General features: G+C 39.2%; 2 protein-coding genes across 2 annotated transcripts; both read right to left on the bottom strand.

Annotated features, from left to right (window-relative positions):
* Positions 1–345: 345 nt before the first annotated feature.
* LOC111260164 (potassium channel subfamily K member 1-like) lies at positions 346–1,956 on the bottom strand. The gene has a single exon (XM_022832728.2). The coding sequence runs from the start codon at positions 1,456–1,458 to the stop codon at positions 496–498; it is 963 nt and encodes a 320-aa protein (XP_022688463.1). The 5' UTR covers positions 1,459–1,956; the 3' UTR covers positions 346–495.
* Positions 1,957–15,211: 13,255 nt separating this feature from the next.
* On the bottom strand, positions 15,212–16,294 carry LOC111260172 (uncharacterized). Its single transcript, XM_086968179.1, has one exon. The coding sequence runs from the start codon at positions 16,292–16,294 to the stop codon at positions 15,212–15,214; it is 1,083 nt and encodes a 360-aa protein (XP_086824305.1).
* Between the last annotated feature and the right edge of the window lie 3,360 nt (positions 16,295–19,654).

Consider the following 19,654-nt stretch of genomic DNA (forward strand, 5'->3'; position numbering starts at 1 on the left):
GTAGCTTTAACGTTTCTATAATTAAATATAAATAAAATAAATAATTTAAAAGCTAAACTACTTTTCCACTCTAATCAAATGTGGGGAACAAAGATTTTTAAACTTTTATCAATTTAAATATATGTAGATTATTTTGCTGAATTATCTAAACAAAAAGCAATGTGCGTCTGATTGAAAGAATGAAACATAGAAATACTTACACCTTTATAAAGGGGAAAATATTCATTTGCTCGGCCTGTTGCTCAGCTGTGTTGCTCTTTAATGAACGGTATGTGCTTACGTTTATCATATTTTGAATGTATAATTTCGTAATAAACGGTTGTCCTAGAGTAATTACACGCAGTATCATCGTAGAAAATGTGCTAGTTTATTGAGTAACACTTCCTCAGTTAGCATATCAAATCAGATAAAAAGACGTGTGCGTCAAGAACTTCGTGAATTTGTTTGAATGCGCTTAAGCATTGAATGGTAAATATTCCGCTGGAATTCATTTGACTACATGGTGAGCTTGCGAGCGGGTTGTTTGTTAATCGATTCAAATAGTCTCGACTTTTCTTTGACGGACATGTAAACCGTGACACTTTCAGTGGCTTCTTCGTCCATAGTTTCCAAATCGCTGCTAAGGAGAAAGTATGCGCCAAGATTAAGCTGAGGCACATCATAGAACACAGCGAGTAAAAGAAGCACGAAGCAGATACCTAGTAAGAGGTAAACGGATACTGACACCGTATACCATTCGTGAGCTGTGAAGCTGCGCCGATCTCCTTTGGGCACGAGATCTCCGAGGCCAATCGTCGTCAGTGAGATGAAACAGTAATATAACGAGTCTACGATGTTCCAATCTGGCTCAATATAAGTGAAGATGGCGGCTGGCAGCAACAAAAAAAAGACACTGAATAGGAGACCGACCACAAAAAGGTTGATCATCTTCCGTTCTAATGGTGACGTTCGACCATGCTTCCCCAGGTAGTGTATAAGGCCTCGGCAGGGTTGCAGAAGCCGCTCGACTATAGCACCCATCAACAGCAAAGTCAGAGGTATACCGAAGCCGGCGTACAACACTGAAAGTATTCGCCCAGACGAGGTTAACGGCGTCACACTGCCGTATCCAACGGTGGTAATCAACGTTGTACAAAATAACAAACCATTAGAAAATGTCCACAGGGGTAGATCACTAGCATTTGCTATTGGATCAATCCGGTTCTGCTGAAGAATGAGCGCCTCGTGCAGAAATCGTTCGAGATCCGAATCGTTAATGCCGTTACGGTGTTTTATTAGAAAATCCGCTCGAAAATGACGGAAGTTATCGCGAAGTTGCTGCTCATGGTTGTGCTCGAAATAGGTAAATATGAGAGCGCCGAAACATAGATAACATATGAGTCCTCCGAGTAAAACTAGAGTAAAAAAGTTTGACCTTCTAATACCGAACATCGCACGACGAGCCGTGAATTCCGACATCTTCGCCGATGCTTTTTATATAATAGTCTTCCACGAAAAACAATATACGCATGGATATGAGAGTCAATAGAAGTATTCACAGTGATCTTAGTGCTATCTAAATCTATGCAACAACGGTAACAGGTCCGCAATCACTTAGGCGGTGTTCCGCTTTTCATTATACGAGCAACCTCAGCGTTAGAGTACATGGTACACAGTTGACCCCAAAAAACATGAGCACCATACACCACGGCACTATTTCTGAACGCAATAATATTCATAATTTTCTTACAACCTAAAGGCGCAAAATAAATGTAAAAATGAGCACTTCAACGAGTTGGACGGGCACTGATAATTGTTACAGGTGGCCAGCGAATCGATCCACAAACAACCATTGTCATTTATATCGCGACTGTCATAACATCTCCATGGCCCTTAGCGGCTTTGTGAAACACGGGCATCGTTTTAGTTGTTTTAAGCTTGGTCGAAACGATCTCATGACTTGTCCTTGCAGACAATACGCTGACTCTAGACTCACGTACGGAGCGGGGATGACCTGTAACGGAAAGGGCAACTGGGCGCTATAGATTTGATTGTTTACTTTGGTTATTTGGTACCCTGAAAAGACGGTTATGGCTCAGAAAGGAGGATGGACAACGAACCGCAACAACGTTCGATATCACGGCTCGAGCTATATATGCTATTGTTATAATCTCTCCTCCACAGGGTTTGGCCCTGAACGTAACAAAAATGCTCGTGCACTTTTAGGTAGCATCGGCAAAAAACGTACTGGTACCACCACTAAATTGTCGTGGTGATGAGAGCAACCGTTCTCGCTGTGGAGCTGAGGCTGTTGTGCATGTCGACATGTTGACACGATGCTGGCGCTCGACGCCTGTCTAACATGTCCTATGCTCATCAAGGCCTGAGGTCTCTCGGCAAGGCCTGTTTCAGAGGTAATTCCTAACTCCGTAGCCCTTCAGAAACATTTACAAATGAGGAAAAGTTATTTGAATGATTTTGCAGCCATCGCCACTTGACATCTACCAATGTACTTTGCACGAGTAGCGTGATCGGTAACGCAACTAGATGCCCTAAAGAACAGCAATCCGATACACAAATTGCAATGCAATAATGTATCGTATAGACGTTCGAAATCCTTTGCTAAGCACAATCGTCATCAAAAAAAAAAGCGATACATAAAAAATAAAGCATATAGAGCGTGGCGTACGATTAGTGACAGTATATTAATGGTGCGTAAAACAAAACATAAACTTCAACTTATTCACGAAACTACAGTTTTGAGAAGCCCTAAGTTAGTAGAAAAATAATGACAAAAGAAGTTTTACATTACACAAAACGTGCTGTATCATAATGTACTATAACCAGTCACCGGTACTATTCAGAACAAAAACAGTTGCCATTTGTCATAAGTATCCCATTTGCATACCATTTACATATTTCAGAAGCTCCACTGTAAACCCTTTTGCTGAATTGAGTGAATGCATTGAACCTCGGTAGGAAAAGAAATCCGAATTCACGGAAAATGGCAAACGACGAAGCCATGTCAGCTAGATTTGTTAGCTGTAAAGGAAATGTCAGTCGTTGGACGCGATGATTAGAGCGGCTGATCGCGGAGGTAAGCAAGAAAGCGATCGCCTATGAGATAGAAATATCTTTTAGCTATTTAAAAGCTAACAGGGCGGCGACACGCATGTATTCTTTTATCCACAAAGAGCAGTTCCTTGCCGATCATTAATAATAGAAATTCTTTGGGCCCTGCCAAACACTAGCGCATCGTTCTTTGAGTCCTGTGAACTATTCTGAAATGGTGTACTTTTCAAATTTGAAGTACATAGCACAGCAGTGACAGAAAGCGAAATCTTTATTTAAAAGACGAGTCTCCCAAAACTTGTCAGTCTCTCGGCGATTGAGCCATGAAGTGCTCCTGCCATTTCATCGACATAACGTAAACTGCGCCCCAACAAGTGTCATGTGCTGTGTATCGATGACTCTCCGAGGTGAACGAAATGTTGCGAATTCCGTTTTATTGTTACTTTACGCAGGACCAAGTGTCCTGAAGGTCTCAATAATCAGGGACAATCTAGTAGGTTCAATATGGAAAAGCATCGATGTATCACCTCTGTAAGCGATAGCATTACGAATACAATTCTCAAAAACCAAAATGGATTAAGTGGGAAAGGTCAAGCAGTTTCAGGCGGTTCAGTCAAGCAGCGCCTGTCAAATCTGTTAATTATTGTTTTTTTGAACCAAAACCTTAGATAAGTAATTGACTGTAAAATTGAAATGCTAATGCAGTAGTTTCGGCATCTACTTTGGGACATCGGCAGCCCCGCAGACCTAATTGGCGACGGTAAAAAAAATATGAACAAGCTTGGCAGTACTGCGTTCGTATCAAAAGTCTTACAGCTAAATACTAGCGGTTATTGCGGTATTATTTTGTGTTTAGGCGTACAACGAAGGCATATTCAAACCTAAAGGCACAATATCCATATCGGAAAAACAGATTTCGGAGACAGCTCATACGAGTCGCTCTCGCTTGGATGAGGTTCCTTGCCAATACAGATGAAATAGGTTAAATAATCAGTTTGTTATTCCCTTATAATGTAATTCCAATAATCGCCATGATATACTGACGCGGAGTTCCGTAGTTAAAAACATAATAGACGCCAGAAATTGCATCTTGTCAAATACTAACATTTGGATAACAACCTCACTAGCGAAACTAGCGAACACAGCGGAATATTTGGGCGCGCGTCGCCATTATATGAGCGAATTACGCTATTATTTGCTTTCTATATGAGCTTATCCTGAATCAGCATTGAAAAATCGGATCTACTAATTGAGTGTTGCTCAGCTATAGCTATCACTCCATGGCTAGATGTAGGGCTTGCCACTGTGCCAAAGCTGAATAGCAGAAAGAGATGAAAGCAGATTGACCAGGCAAAAAATGATCACAAAATTCTAGACGACCTCTAATCAGAGTTGAAAGAAATTACATATGATCTTAATCCTCAAAGTACCAACACAGTAATTAACTCCGGCACGTTAGTACCTACATTACTGAGTCCTGATAGTGAAAAATACCTTGATAACTACTTGGTTATATACACTGTATTTTAGACGGCATTCAGTTGTTTCCGTCCATCGAACTTCGCTGTGCATGCCTTTTTTTTTGCACGCAATTATTATTACACCTAAAGGTAGCCTATATAAATATACATTGCGATTTTATTAATGTGCTAAACGTATGATAATAACTTTTTTTTTATTTAAACCTTATCCAGATATCCTCGATGAGCTTTTTCGCGCCTTCTGTGAAATGCAAGGCTTCCCAGCGAAGCGCATGTTCCTACTGCAATATACGGTAAAATATTGATTGTGTGGCTGAGTTTGAATATAGCGAACCGCTAAGTACCTCAACACATACGTAAATATATAAGGGAACAACAATTCCACACCTTGGGGAAGATGCGTGGTGCGCATTTGTGACTCTACCATTCGTTGTAATGTTTTGTTCAAGTAGTCTAATGGGTGGCAGCTATCGAAGTTGTGATACGAACACCGTGAACCTGTTGATGGCAAATAAAGCGAACACGGTTAGCGTTTTAATCTGGGTGCCATCATTTCTTAAATTCAAAAGCAATATTTTTCTCCCATACAAAGGTTTTATCGATTACAGGTCGGAGCGTTGCGGAGCGTTTTGGCCGTGCAGCTGGAGCACATACGAAGTATCAAAGGCAACTATCAAAAAATAACGTGCCAGTTATTTCTGTGCCTTCACCGAGTGAACGCTTGCACAATACACAATGTAGATCTTAACGAAAACTCACGAAATACGTTCTCTGGATCCTGACGACTTTAGCAGATACGTATATGACCAGGCATGGAACGTGTGATCGGTCGTTAGGTCCAATTGCACTTGTGCTGTGGAAGCTTGTGATCGAAATGAAGACATAGAGGCGAAAAGGTCCTAGCGTAGCTTAAGTTCGAACTAAATACTTATTATAGGATTTTTGGTACAATGATATTATCTTGTTGAACAATCTGTCTTTACTTGAGTGATCAAAAACTTCCGCACCCAAAAGTAGTCTTAATGAAATTGGGGCATTTGCTGAGCGAGATGGTCGCTTGCAATAGAAGTTGTTGCTTTTCGACAAAAGTAGTCTATTTCTATCATTATGAAGGCTTTGCTTTACCGATTACTTTAAAACAAAGTTATGCAGTTGTGTGAGACTACAATGTGACGACAAAGCGTGCTAAAATATGGTACCATACTATACAGATGTATCCATATACTTCCAAGTTTCATGTTTAATACCGTGTCGAAGTATACGTTCACTGCTACATGTAAGAATCGCATATGCGATATGTATTTGTACAATTTATGTAAAATTATTAATAGAATTTGCTCCCACCAAGTATTACTGAAGACTGCGCTTATCAAGAGGCAGAAATTTCTATACAATGTTTCTAGCTCGCAATAAAATTTTATAATAGCTATTATGTTGAGTACTATCAGTTGAGCATATCGCTAGGCTAAAGAATACGAAACGCGGTCCATGAAATATGTATATTTATATATGTAGATATGTAGTATTCACATTGTCCTTTCAGAGGCTTCAATAAATGGTCTTCAATCAGATGCATGCCGAATGCATTTTGATCCGGAAACCTCCCACTACTACCGTTGCTACTGTTTGCGTTCTGCCAGGCAAACTTTTTCAGATAAATTCTGGCGCTACAAATTTAAAAAGAAGCTGTGGAAATATGAGATAAATTCCGCTTATGAAAATCTAGAATTGTGCCCTTATAACTTGTGCCTCTGCTCATGCTCGCTGTGGGACATTGGTTATGTGGCGCATAAACTTCACTCCAAAACGGGTGGACCGATCACGAATTTATGCCAATTGACAACTTTTCCATTGAGCTGGCCTGAGGCACTGCGCTGGTGACCTTGCCCAAAATGCCGCTGGGATCTATTGCTATAATGAATTGGTCAGCGACAACATGACAGTGTGACTAATATTATCATCAGTCGCCATAGCGGCTACATAATGATCGAAGCTCCACAGATCTTCGTTAGGTGCAACAATCGCACGCATAGTATTGGTCGTGCGGTCAATCAGTATAAATCACATTATACCGCCTACCGTGCAACAGTGTGGGAAAGAATGTATCAGGGTTCGGTTGTCCTAAGGTGGAGTAAGTAAATAAGTAGGTGTGGTCCTGGGAATAAAACGACTGCTCACTTCATTTGTGCAGCGACTGTCATATATTATTTCGTCACATTTAATCCGTTGATACAATGAACCCAAAAGCTAGTGTATTTGTGGTCGTGCTGGTGATACTCGGAATTGCGGTATTAAGAACGAAAGGCCAACGGTCCATAATGAGACCATCTGCGGCTCCACGGCCTGTAGCGACACCGAGAAACGGATTTCGGTCGCAATTCGCTAATCCACGAGCGACGATCTTGACTCTAAGGCAACAAGGTCGGCGACACAATCGGTCTAACGCTCGTCAGCGGACAACAACTACGACGCCCTGTGCAACGGATTCGTCCCATATGACAAAGTTGGCATCGAAAATGACAGCCGTCAGTGCATTTTTTTGTGTAGAGTTTCTGGCTGACGCAGAGATTTTCTTCAAGGACGCCGCTTGACGCGTGGGTATGACCAGACGAGGCGCGGACGCTGCATGGAGCATCCTCGTTAAGTACTCAACCGTTGGTGAGATCGACCCGACGCAAAAGACTACACCTGAAGAGGAAAAGAGATGGCTCAAAAAATGAAAGGAGAGATTAGGAGGACACTGAGTGAGAGCGACCGAGGGAAACTGACCGAACTCGAACGGGGATTAAAGGCGGAAATCAACAAAAGGATCAAAAACGAGGCTAAGGCACCTGAAATTGACCCCACCATGATTGAGTCTGAAAAGAAATAGGGCAGTTCTTATTCCGATACTTCACTGAGGCATAAGAGTACATTTTTGGGCTCGCCACATCATAGATTTGTTGACAGTTGTAATGATGCTAATAAATTACGACATTTTATTACTCATTTTCAAATACATATTTATGTTTGACATGATGAAAACACGAGATGTCATTGCATTACCATAGTCTTCTAAGGTTTCCCTTGAGAAAGCAAGGTTTGTGATCAAAAACTGTATCCCGTGGATCCCACATTGTCCGCATTTTTCGAAATCTAAGCAAGGTGCATTGCATTATCCTGAAAAATCAGCACTACGACAGAGTTCTCTTATAAGCTGTTGCAGTATCATAATCAGAAAATATTATATAGGTGTGGAGTTAATGTTCGGTTTACGTACTGCTGCGTTGACGCACTTCATTCGGTTTTCTACCTTTGCCATAATTCGAACGTCTTCTAATCAAACACCATTGACCTTAAGCAGCATTTTGAATAGCGGATAAATACCAAAAAAAGCGTCCACATGTAATATTTAATATAAGTCTACTGATGGCCAAGGCTAGTGTTGAGGAATACCGTGGTTGTTGTTTCAAGACCTGCCATCTACCCATACCACACAATTTATATGAACGATAAACGTTATTTTTCATTGGAGTGTATCCAGTAATCGTTTAAAAAGCAAATAAAGTTTGCCTATCAAGATTATATTCGGAAGTAGCTTTGCTGAAGCAGTTGCTGGTAAGTTCAAACGATTTGGTCCTGTGAAACCAAGAATTGGACAGCAAGCCTAGGACACGTCCCGGAGCTGCTGTGTATTCATAGGCAGTAAAATAGGCACTATCAAAGCACATGGCACGAATCATGCAAACCTTAAGCCACTTTTTTTTTAACTGTTCTGAGCTCAAATGGCTTATCGTGCTCCATCTATTTGGTCATATTTATTCAAACGTGTGTCAGTATAAGTCATAACTTAGAACTTATTTTTGAATACAAATATGGTGCCGTATTTCGATTGTATTATAAATTGCTATGGTTGCTATTCGAGAAAAATGTCACGGCTTATTCTACCTCGGGTAACATTGTGCCACGTTGGCAATAATGAAAACGAAATATTATTGCTACTATAATTGTCCGAAAAAACGGTAGTGGTTTCTATTACTTATGCCAATTTTGGGTAGTAATTCTTCATTGATTTCAAACGGGTCTCGGTAACTACTAGAAAAAATATGGTGTCAACAAGACCAACTGTACACAATTTGGTTTTGCTTTTGACAAACCCCATTCGGAATTTCATTTTCAAACTTTTCGAGTATTATGGTTAAAATTGTTTATTGTTTTTTCTCTCTGTTATTTAATCACCAAGATAAGCGAGAAACTCTCTTTTTGCCAAGTTCCTTAGTCTTCAGCCAAGTTCGTCCCTCATGTCATCGTATCTGATCTTGGTTTTCTTTGTTTTTATTATTCAAATTATGCAAACTGCAAGAAGAAATAGTGTTGAAAAATAACGCAATTCTAGTTTTCTTTATTTGATGACAAAGTGGACCAATTTTATTTTAGGAATTGTTTCATGTCAGGCGCGTGTTAATATAAATTTTGTAAAGCCTTTATTGGTATATTTGACACTGTTTACGTAATAAAAGAAAAAAGCTGTTGCGCATTCATAAAGGAGACAAACCTAGCGCCACTACGTCATCTTTATGGCTAATTTTGCTCTACGTTCGTAGATTAACGTTTCTGATGTAAAGAAATTTCCATACCTATAATTAACTAATACGAACTGTAGATCTACTTAATGAATCCGCCAAACATAAAATACGACATTAGCAAAATGCTATCATAGTTCTCTATTCCGTGTTTTTTGATTGGGTGTTCAAATATCGCTTTAATCCCGCGCGCTCAAGTGATAGTGCCTAATTTCATTTTCTTTATTTTTCTTTTCTAGTGAAAAAGCGAACCACGAGGAAAGATAGTAATCGATAATATTGAAGTACGAATTTTCGTTATTATTAAGTGTTGGGAAAGGGAAAGTTATAGGCACTATATATCTGAACTGAAAATCTTAAATTGATCCACATTAGGGCTTTTGCAATACAAGCTTAATCGAGCTTTTTTGGTTGATCCGACTTACTTTGCTTACATAACATCAAGAATATGATGGAAGACGTAATAGGTACAGTTATAGATAAAAGATGTTATTTAAAGTGTTTTCGTTAGCAAAATATTTTGTTAGTCGTTAGTAACGATTGCAGCAGATTTTAACCAAAAAAAAATGAACGAAGTATATAGTATAAATGTGGAGAAAGTAACAGGATTGATATTAATATTTTTCAATGAAGTGCTACCAATTCGACATGATTATATATGAGTCTTCTAAGCGTTCATCAAGCTATGATCTGAACAATTTAATTTACGTAGAATTGTCACTAAGTAAGTTTGAAGATGTAATATTTCATATGAAGTCGACAAGTGGGTGACCTTTTGAGTGTAGTACGTTTCTTCCTGAACGCCTGCGTCACCCCAGTTGGCTTTGCACTACAGATCTACTGTATATACAAAATCAAACGATACGTCATCCGTTATAATTTCATTGGTCATCGGCATTGTCCGCAGACTCGGTTTTATCAATTATTAAACGATAAAGAAATAACGCATTGTAAGCCTTATTGTCAGCAGATTCAGATACGAGGTGTATAAATACAGGGCAGAGTGGAGAATTATCAATTAGTTCTTCAATTTTGGCGCAAAATATCGATATCTGTTTAGTAACTGCATAACTACTCTCCGTTTGCTCGGACGTTCAAGCTAATCCCAAAAGCCATCGTCGCATGCCCTAGCGGCACGCCAGTGTGGCAAATATATGGCAAGGAACAGTACGCCCTTGATTGTAAGTGCTCGCTTTTAGTATCGTATCACTCTTGTTGTTCATTGCACAATGTGTGTGCTGGAGTAGCTTATGCTGACTCTTTATATTTCGTATCAACGCCCAGCCTTAACCTATATAGATACCACATAATTTTGGTAGTGGAACCTAAATCTGGAAAATTAACCTAACGCCTTTGAGGTTATAACGGTAGTTTTTCTTTCGGGCTCTCAGCGTACCTAGATTTAAATGTTTTCGTGCAAACAATAGAGAAAAATAAAAAAAAAAAACAAATTGGATTCAACGAACGATGAAACTCCTAATCAATGCAGCAAACTTGTTACATCTACATTGATCGATAACTGAATAGGGTGATAAAGTTTTTTACTTACTTGGTGAAGAAGACAATTTATGCTACAATAAAGGTCTCAACATAATCAGCTTAAATTCGTAACCTTTATTCGAAAAATCTATATCTGAAATTGAGCCTTTAACAGTAAGTGAGCTAGAAAATGTGCCACGTTTTTTATATGGCACTAGCATTAAATATCGCCTTAGACAGTTAGCCTTCTCGGTACAGAGCAAAGGTGTCTACGAGCAGTTTCAAACACGCGGTCTTAACTTTATTAAGCAAATACATTGAATTTGCGCCATAATGGAACAATACTACATAATCTGCAGTTAGCAATAATAAACCCGTGCACATGCGAGCATACGTAGCACGAGAATTTGACGTAAAATGGACATTTACGTATTAAAAATGTTATGTATAACGGGTGCCGGCTAAATTCATTCAGTTGCTGTAAACAACGGAACGGCTCGACCCGGTCCTTTCTAGGCCCCTATGTTGTATTACTTACTATTAGGGGCTTGAAAGCAAAAGTAGCCCGTGGTGCTGAGAGATTCCGCGAGTGCGTTGGTCAGCTCTAATCAAAATTTTCTCATTGTCCACGCAATCATTACTCTACTGTTTTTTAAAAAATACTCGGCAACGGAGAATTACTCAAAACTGAAAGCAACGCCAGGTGGCACTTAAATAAAGGTCTTCCATAAAAAGTGCGTGAGATTCGATTCCAGTAAAGTTATGGTGATATGTACTTGCACTTTTCGTTTATTGCCCGTTTTGACGTATTTGATAAATGTTCGTTCGAGGTTGTAATGCTAGCTTCATCTAAGAGTTACATCTAAGAAAATTACCCTTTCGAGAAAACGCCTAAATACAGTCCTTAACAGCAATATATATTCAGTATTTTTCTATTTACTGTTGTATCAACATAGTAAAATTTCAGTTATGGCAAGCCAATTTTCAGCAGAATCATTGCATCATAGGTAAGTAGTTCGCGCCGTCTCTAGCACATCTCGCGCAAAATATGTTATCATTCCAGTCGGCCCTTTACTGCCAATTTGATCGATAGTAACAAAAACTATACGATTTTTAATTGGGTTCGTTGTGTTATTGTTTTTATTCTTGACAAGGATTATCTTTTCGCCATATTTCTATAAATCGAACAGACCAGCATTTATCGAAGCTTCGAACATCCGGCTTTCTGTTGAAAATACCCATATTAATTCCTTGGCTGACTAAGCGAATGCGAAAGAAGCTTCTCAAAGCTGAAGTCGACGAAATGCGGGTACGTTTAGCGGAGCCTGCCAAGTTACAATCCTATTGCTTTCTGCCCGATAGTTATAAATAATTATTACGCAGGATTTTAGATTTAACCCTCTAGTCTAAGGTGTTTGGTTAGGGAGTACTTCGACAACATGGTTAGCCTACAGGTCATCATCATTTCGGCCTTTCTGTTACCCCTCCGATGGCACAGACTCGTTGCCAGGACAAAACTTTGAACTGTGTTAAGAACTGGTGGAAACTTCACCGCGTCGAAGTAGCGAATTTTAACTGTAGGTATTTACCTTTTTGCATGGTTCTCTAGCTTCGATCCTAGCCCAAAGTATGTATACTATTGTCCTATATTTGACTCTAAGGATTTGTTTATTTTTTAAGCATTGCGAAAGAATTAGTCTGCTAAAGCTTTTAACAGTTTCAGAGTATGTTAGACCTAAATGTTAAGAAGGTAGAGACTGATTTTTCAGGAACGAAGCACACTTTAAAATCAATAATGACCCCGATCGAACGTGTTTGACAGCTTCACGGAAGTGGCTAGAGTGTCTTGTTTCGCCCGGATGCCTTTAGCTATGCCTTCATGGTTAGGCAATGAGAAGATATTTATCCGTTTACAAGAACTGCTACAGTCCAAAAAAGGTCGATCAAAGCCGCTATTGAATCCCCAAAGAAGTAGACGAATTGCCTATACGTAGATAGATAGTGTTTTTTGCATGGACAGGTAACGATCAATGTGTCGATGATGATGGAAAAGTGTGACAGTGGCAGTCTTTTTAGCGTCCCTTCTCTACACGCACTGAATATTGAATTTTTAGCGTATGTGTAATTAGGAGGTCTAGATTTAAACGGAGGCGGGAAAATGACTACGTAGACGTATTGCCCTATGGGCGTTTTTCTCACCGTTATGTTTGTTCTACTTATAATATGCCGATACTGAGTGGATAAACAACTTCATGGACCATTTCCAAAAGATTAATTTCGGCTAGACCTGCTTTATGTTGGTGGTTGAGCCAGTGCTGATTGACCTCCAATGATATTATCTGAAAGAGAAAGTACCATGAGATACAGAGGATATCTCTGCGGCTGAAATAAATAAACGAATCTTGCTTCGGAGTAGTGATATAAAAATGTTTCGTCAATGAATGAACTTACTGGGCTCATAAAAAGATTCTGTTGACAATCGTACATGAAACAATACTGCTATTACCTATTACAGTATTGCATTGAGATTTTAAAATAAAGCAATAGAGGCCATTACGTAATGCAGATTTAAGAAACTAGCCTATCAAAACACAACACTGCCTAATTCGGAAAAAAAAACATCAAAAGCGTTATGCTTATTTTGTATTTATATCGTATGCTTGTTTAACTCGACACCATTAATTCAGCGTACATTGATAAAATCGTAGGATGCATTTTAAATCGTCGAGGGTATTATACGTAAATGATCCTTGACGCATCTTTAAGTTTGCTGGAACATTTGAGTTTAATAATTGAAGATTTACAGTAGCGACCAAAGGTCTTCTTGAGGATAGTTAAAGAGTGTTTCCATTCGCCTGAACTACAGACCACCCATTTTTTGGCGGACGAACTATTAGAAATTGTAATCTTTCGATCATGTTTGGGTTGCAAATTCAGAAAACCAATTTTTGAATCTATTCTCTTAATAATGCTTTTCTTTCGTCCATTATAGTAATTTTCTTCTGCTTTTTCAGTTGATATATGTTGACTACGTCTCAGCAGCTACTTAGAAACATGTTTTTATTTTAACTTCTAGGTGCTGAGAGGTATTTCACAAGTTTACTTGTTTTTCATCTAGGCTTTTTTAGGCTTACTCGAAGGCCTCGACACTAAACGTGCAGTAAAGGCCCCATGGTCTATACAGGGTTAATAGCTGGGAGCTAACAGCAATGGCAGCAGCGAGAGTAGTTTCTAAAGGGAGTCGGTAGGAGGAGTTTGCAAGCTTTTTTTGTTCTATTTATGGATGTGCCATTACGAATGCGCTACTAGTTACTTTAGATCTCTGAGTACAGCATAAAGCTATCCAATGCATGTTGCATATATAGGGAACACCTACTGACAACTAAATTTTATGGAGTTAACTATAGTTTCAATACCAAACAAAAAAAAATACAAACTATAATACAGAATTGCAGCAGTGATTCACTGTGGTTAAAGCAAAACATTATGTTATAGCTGTCCGATTCCTAGAAAATTGACACATTAGTACAAAAGACCTTCGTGCCTGCGTATTTCAATATATGCTTCGATAATATCGTCAATTATTCCCATATATAGTAGTTGTTATAGGCTAAAACGCAAACGAAAGAATTAAGGAAATATGAGGCCATATAACCAATATAACGTTCTACGGATTTTAAAGTAAAAGCTATACTACAGTGTTTCCATAGATAATTCTTGAATAAAATAAAACGCACTTCAAAAATATGAAAAAAAGGTCGCACTGGAAGCCGTTACAATGGAACTTAATTATGTTGTAGTTCAATTTTGGTAGGAATCTAGAAAGAAGGATATGTAAATCAAGCTAATTTTCCCATGTAGCATTATATAAAACTAAAATATTACACGCCCTGATTCACAGTTGAACTAACAAAGACGTGCCTAAAGCAAAAGCATAGGCGAGCGTAGCACTTTGAGCTGTGGTGAATTTGAATCCGATCTTACATTATTTAAGTAAAAATAATTAGAATGAATAAAACGCCACTCGTTTTCTATTGACAGGTGTTCGTGGTTAACGATAATAGCAGTTGTGCTACTGTCAGTATAGATCCCGTCGCATCCATTCTATTAAGGTTTCAAGTGAGGCAGTTCGCTGCGTATCTACGTAGTCTCTTCGTCCCCTTGCGTAAGGGAAGCTATTGGGAATAATCATCTTTGAGAAGTTTTTTATGTAGATCCATTTTTTGTCAACGCATCATGCCCAAGATTTTCTTAGAAAATCATACACTCTTCTGTTCTGTACCCGCCTGTGAGTACGATACTTTTCCTTCGAAGTTTGGATACATCATGTTACTACAAATAATAATTATTGATACAAATAAAAATAGAAATATCTGCTTACACTGTTTCTACAAACATATCTGAGTTTCTCTAACATCTTACTGTGGCTAGTCCCTAACATACAACATTTAGTCATGCCATTGTATAGACTGAACAGTTTATACTTTAGTTCATGACTGAATCAAAATAGTTTTATTCATTTCTTACGAAATAATAAAAATAATAAAAAAGTAACTCAACACTGCACATACAGAAAATATTTTATTGTTATAACCTCTACAGCTAACCAATATGGCGGAATGTGTATTCAGTTTATAGTTACTTTACAATGACAAGTTTTTTATTAATGTCGGGATTGTATTCGAGCTCTTCCTGAGTAAAATTAAATAGGTGCGGGTACGTAGTGACGTTATCTTTTGTGCGGAGTGTGTCAAACACAGGTTCAGCCAGGGCTGTCCAAGGCGAAGGGCGTTTAGCTGAATCATACTGCAATAATGAATCAAGTAAATCAAGAATGGATTGGGCGACGGTAGCATCAAACGCAGAACAAACATGCCTTCGTTTTGGTTTTGGATATAAATTATACTGGCATGTTGGTTGCATGGCGATGAGCTCCTCTTCGGTCGGTGCTCCAATTACGTCCCGGATAGCTGCTAGCTGATCGACAGTGTCACTTCCGACAAAAAGTGGCCGAAGCAGAAGCATCTCGCCAAGAACGCAACCTACTGACCACAGATCGACCTTACAATCGTAATTTTTGTTACGCAGCAGTAGCTCCGGAGCCCGATACCATCGCGAACAGACGTAGGTTATCCTTTCAGCTGCATCAGTTATCTTCTGCGCTGCTCCGAAGTCGCAAAGCTTCACTTTCATCTTGCCTGCATGCAGGAGAACGTTACGCGGCTTAATATCTCGATGGGCAATATCTCGACGGTGCATATATGCCAAGCCACGAAGTATTTGGTAAACGATGATAGCGCAAGTTACCTCATCAAGCTTCCCGTTCGTGTCCGCTGTTTCATTAATTAGTGCGTGAACTGTTTTAGGCATATACTCCATAAAGATGTAGGTCCGATAACGGTTCCCGCCCATTTTTTTGTTGCAATGATACGCAATGCTTATAAGGTTCTCATGATTTAATTGAGTCATTATTTTTACTTCGAGTAATTTCGCCTTCGAGTGATTGATTTCTTTAAGGGCCAGTCGCTGACGTTGGAAAGTCAGTATTCTAGAAACGCTTCCAAAACTTCCCTGTGCAATATATTTACGGTAACGATAAATGAGCTTAACGTGTTTATTAGTGTTGGCATCAATGACCTGTTCTACAATCCAGTCTGTAAGGTCCTGGAAATCGATGCTGGAAGCCGACGATTCTGAGTTGTCGTCTTCAATTAGATCCATATCGGTTTTCGATGGACACTCAGCATCATGCTACAGGTGCTTTGTTATTATTTGTGATACCCAACTTCGTTGTCTGGTATACATCAATCGATCACTTCGCTAATCGAATAGATTTCGTTGCTGTAAATCGAGTTACCGTTAAGTGGTCATATTAAACTTCCAGTACGTTTCCTGTTATCGTGTTGCCAACGCTTAGACTAATTACATCGTGTAAATAGGTCAGGCCATCCCTGACTTAGTGGAATGCGATGACAGCGAGGGGCGTAACGCACAGGGGCCTTTACAAATCGTTGCTCTTTTTTCTCATGCTGACTGTCTAGGGCACAAGGAAATTGTATAGATGTTTTCGTGTACGCAAGCGCGTGTAGATGCTAATGAATTTCCCTTTCGAGTCGCTCATTACAACCTTACAAGAAACCAGCTGCTCGATGTCAACTACCGCTTCGATGTCTCTTTCCGTTCAGGTCTTATCTAGACCCAAGCTACGACGGCTCTTACTTAATACGCTTTCCATTCACACATATAAGAACTGCGCTATACCAACACATCGATACGCCCATGGTCTTTTTGGCCGGGGCGGAGTATATGCACGGCACCGATGCATTAAACATTCCCGTAGTCCTAAATTTTGCTCAAAGCAAAAGCCTTTAATGTCTTCTGGCTCGTCCGCGATCACTTCAGACGTGTGAAGCGATCTATTTGTTGAACTGCTGGCGGCAATCTATACGCGCTCGATCCGTGCTGAAAGAGACAGGAACCTCTTAGCGAATCAGAAGTATCACAGAGGTAAACACACTCACGTATTCGACCGCCTGTTTTAGATCATCCTCTTCCCTACCCGCACTTGCCGATTGATCGGACCGTCCATCGTTCCAGTTAGAAAGAGCACATAGTCGTTTTCGAAATAGCACTGTTCTTTCGTTTTGGGAAAATATCACATGGTAATTATCCCGTAATCTTCCTCACAATCTGAACTGGTGTGTATGTGATCACTAACGAAACGGTCCCTATGATCGTCCCTTCCATCCAGCCAGACCTCTCAGCTGCCTTGAGACGACTACCGATACACACTCACTACCGGAAAGAGCAAATCAGTTACACAGCGCCCATACGAAGACAGCGGCAGACTATGGTTGATCAGCCACTCAGTTGCGAATATGCGAATATTTCGCGCGCGTTCAGAAACAAAAGCTTTGGCACCAACAATTTGTCGGGACTAGGCGTAAGCTGACGGAACTCTCTCGCCCCATCAGATCACCTGCAATCCAAGAGGCTTGTTTTTTGGCGTCATGCAAATAAGTATGGATTTATGGTTTATCTCTTTTGATACGATAGGTGTCTCTATAGGCTGTGTGGCAAAACAGATGCTCGCATCGTTTACGTGTAAAACTTAATTTACCTGCTTGTAATAATATATTGTCAGTGGCGCTATAGCTATAGCACCGATTAAGTTGTGCATTTTGTTAAGGGGTAGATGCCTGGGGATACATGTGCAGTTTCTTTGGTCAACAGGGTCAACAAGGAACTATATAAACAAGCGTAATTTGTCCTCACCTATTTATACCATTTTTTTATTAAATGCAGTCACATTTTTGTGAAGGCACTTATTTACCCATAGAAAACAACAAATTTTCAACAATATATTGCTGTACTGTGATTCATTTCACTTTTAAAAGCTACTTCGGGTTTGGTTGAAAACAAATAGGTGTTAAAAGATAATACTTCGTATCGTCTACTTTACCTAAATACGAAGGTGCCCAAATAGAGACAGTTCTGTGTTGTTTTTAAGGTAAGCTAAAAATACTATTTAAAGTTGACTTATTTTAGCTACATGAAATGTAACATGATGAAAAAGTGTTGGGTTTATTCCACGTAGAAGCTGTAGAGCTACAAATTGTTTCACAAAAATCACTTAAAGAACACACTTAAGAGAACAGATTAAATGTCTACATTATTTACAAACTTCAAATGTATGTTTCAAATTAGTTAACATTATTATGAGTCCAAGGACGTCCGTTCAAATATGTAATAATCCAGTCATTTCTAGTAGACCCCAGACTTAGCTTGCACTAACGCTTGCTGTCGTCGGCACAGAACGAATATAAGCTATATCGTTTATCATTTGGCAGGATTACGTGTCAGAATTATCAGTTGACCGTTTATAATCCCTGTGAAATTCAAATTATTGACACCGCACTACGAAGTAAACAACAGGCACAATCTAGTTCCCTTTTATGATATACTATGCCTCATACGCCCACAGAAATAGAGTGCGTCACGTTCTGATATGCTTAACATGCTAGACAAGCATGCTTTCTTCACAATTAAACCCGAAAATAAACACGTACCAGGCAAAGTGTTACAACAGTCATTTCAAGACACTGCGAGTCAATATAGAAATAATTATCAATTCAAAATAGGATTGGTACTCTCAAATATTAAAACAATCGAAAAACCCTAGCAGCACAAAGACGCGATTGCAATTGAGTTCGTTGCCTTGGGAAGATTGCAGCAAGTGTTTGAATTGCAAAAAGAAATAATTATAAGGCGCCATTTACAAAGAAATCTGCGTTTTCCAATCGGAAGAACTCAAATTCAAAACTGCCGCCTGTAGCCGACTGGCGACAGTCATCTATGAGGCGTCTGCTAGCCGAGCTCTGTGCTTAGGGCAGCACGTGTCATCAGCAGAGGTTACGTTACTAAAAGCACTATTTGTCTGATACAATGGACAGCACTTGTTGCTCGGAATTCTCACGTGTTTTTGCATTAATTATGGACAGTGTCTAATCTTGGGGTCCATTCTAGGATCATTCTCCTGTTAAACACTATCCTAGATTTTAGTTATACGTTATTAATAAATAGGTAGTGTACCATTTAATTTTCTTTTAACTTTAACAACCCTTAATGGTGTTGCTCCAGTCAGTTTCGTTATAGCAAGTAGCAGGAACTAAGGTCGGATGATTTTAATGTGTGCCCAACATTCAGCCTTTATATAAAGACCTTCGAACAATAGCTCGATTTCGCAGTGAACTGGAATTTTTTTTAGTTTTAATAGCCGCTAAAAACCGCACTTTTTTATGCGTGTAGCTGTCGGGTGATCGAAATATTATCACTAGAAGAGTGATATTATCCAGAGTTTTAATAGAACTTACAGAGCTCTAACCTATAGAGTTTTAATAGAACTTACGTAGATAGAATGTGTATGAATACATTCGGTGTAGGAACACAAAAAATCTATAGGGTATAGTATACTGTTAACAAGAAAAAAACTATTTATACTGAAACATTGTCACTTCTTATCCCTTAGCGTTGTTGAAGTTTTGATGGCATATGACTACGTAATTTTTCGAATTCGTTTAT

The sequence above is a fragment of the Varroa jacobsoni genome, unplaced genomic scaffold (genome assembly GCF_002532875.2).
Source record: "Varroa jacobsoni isolate VJ856 unplaced genomic scaffold, vjacob_1.0 scaffold_40, whole genome shotgun sequence".
Taxonomy (NCBI): Eukaryota; Metazoa; Arthropoda; class Arachnida; order Mesostigmata; family Varroidae; genus Varroa; species Varroa jacobsoni.

Coding starts and splice junctions, on each gene's coding strand:
- LOC111260172 (XM_086968179.1), bottom strand. CDS start 16,294: ATGGATCTAATTGAAGACGACAACTCAGAATCGTCGGCTTCCAGCATC.
- LOC111260164 (XM_022832728.2), bottom strand. CDS start 1,458: ATGTCGGAATTCACGGCTCGTCGTGCGATGTTCGGTATTAGAAGGTCA.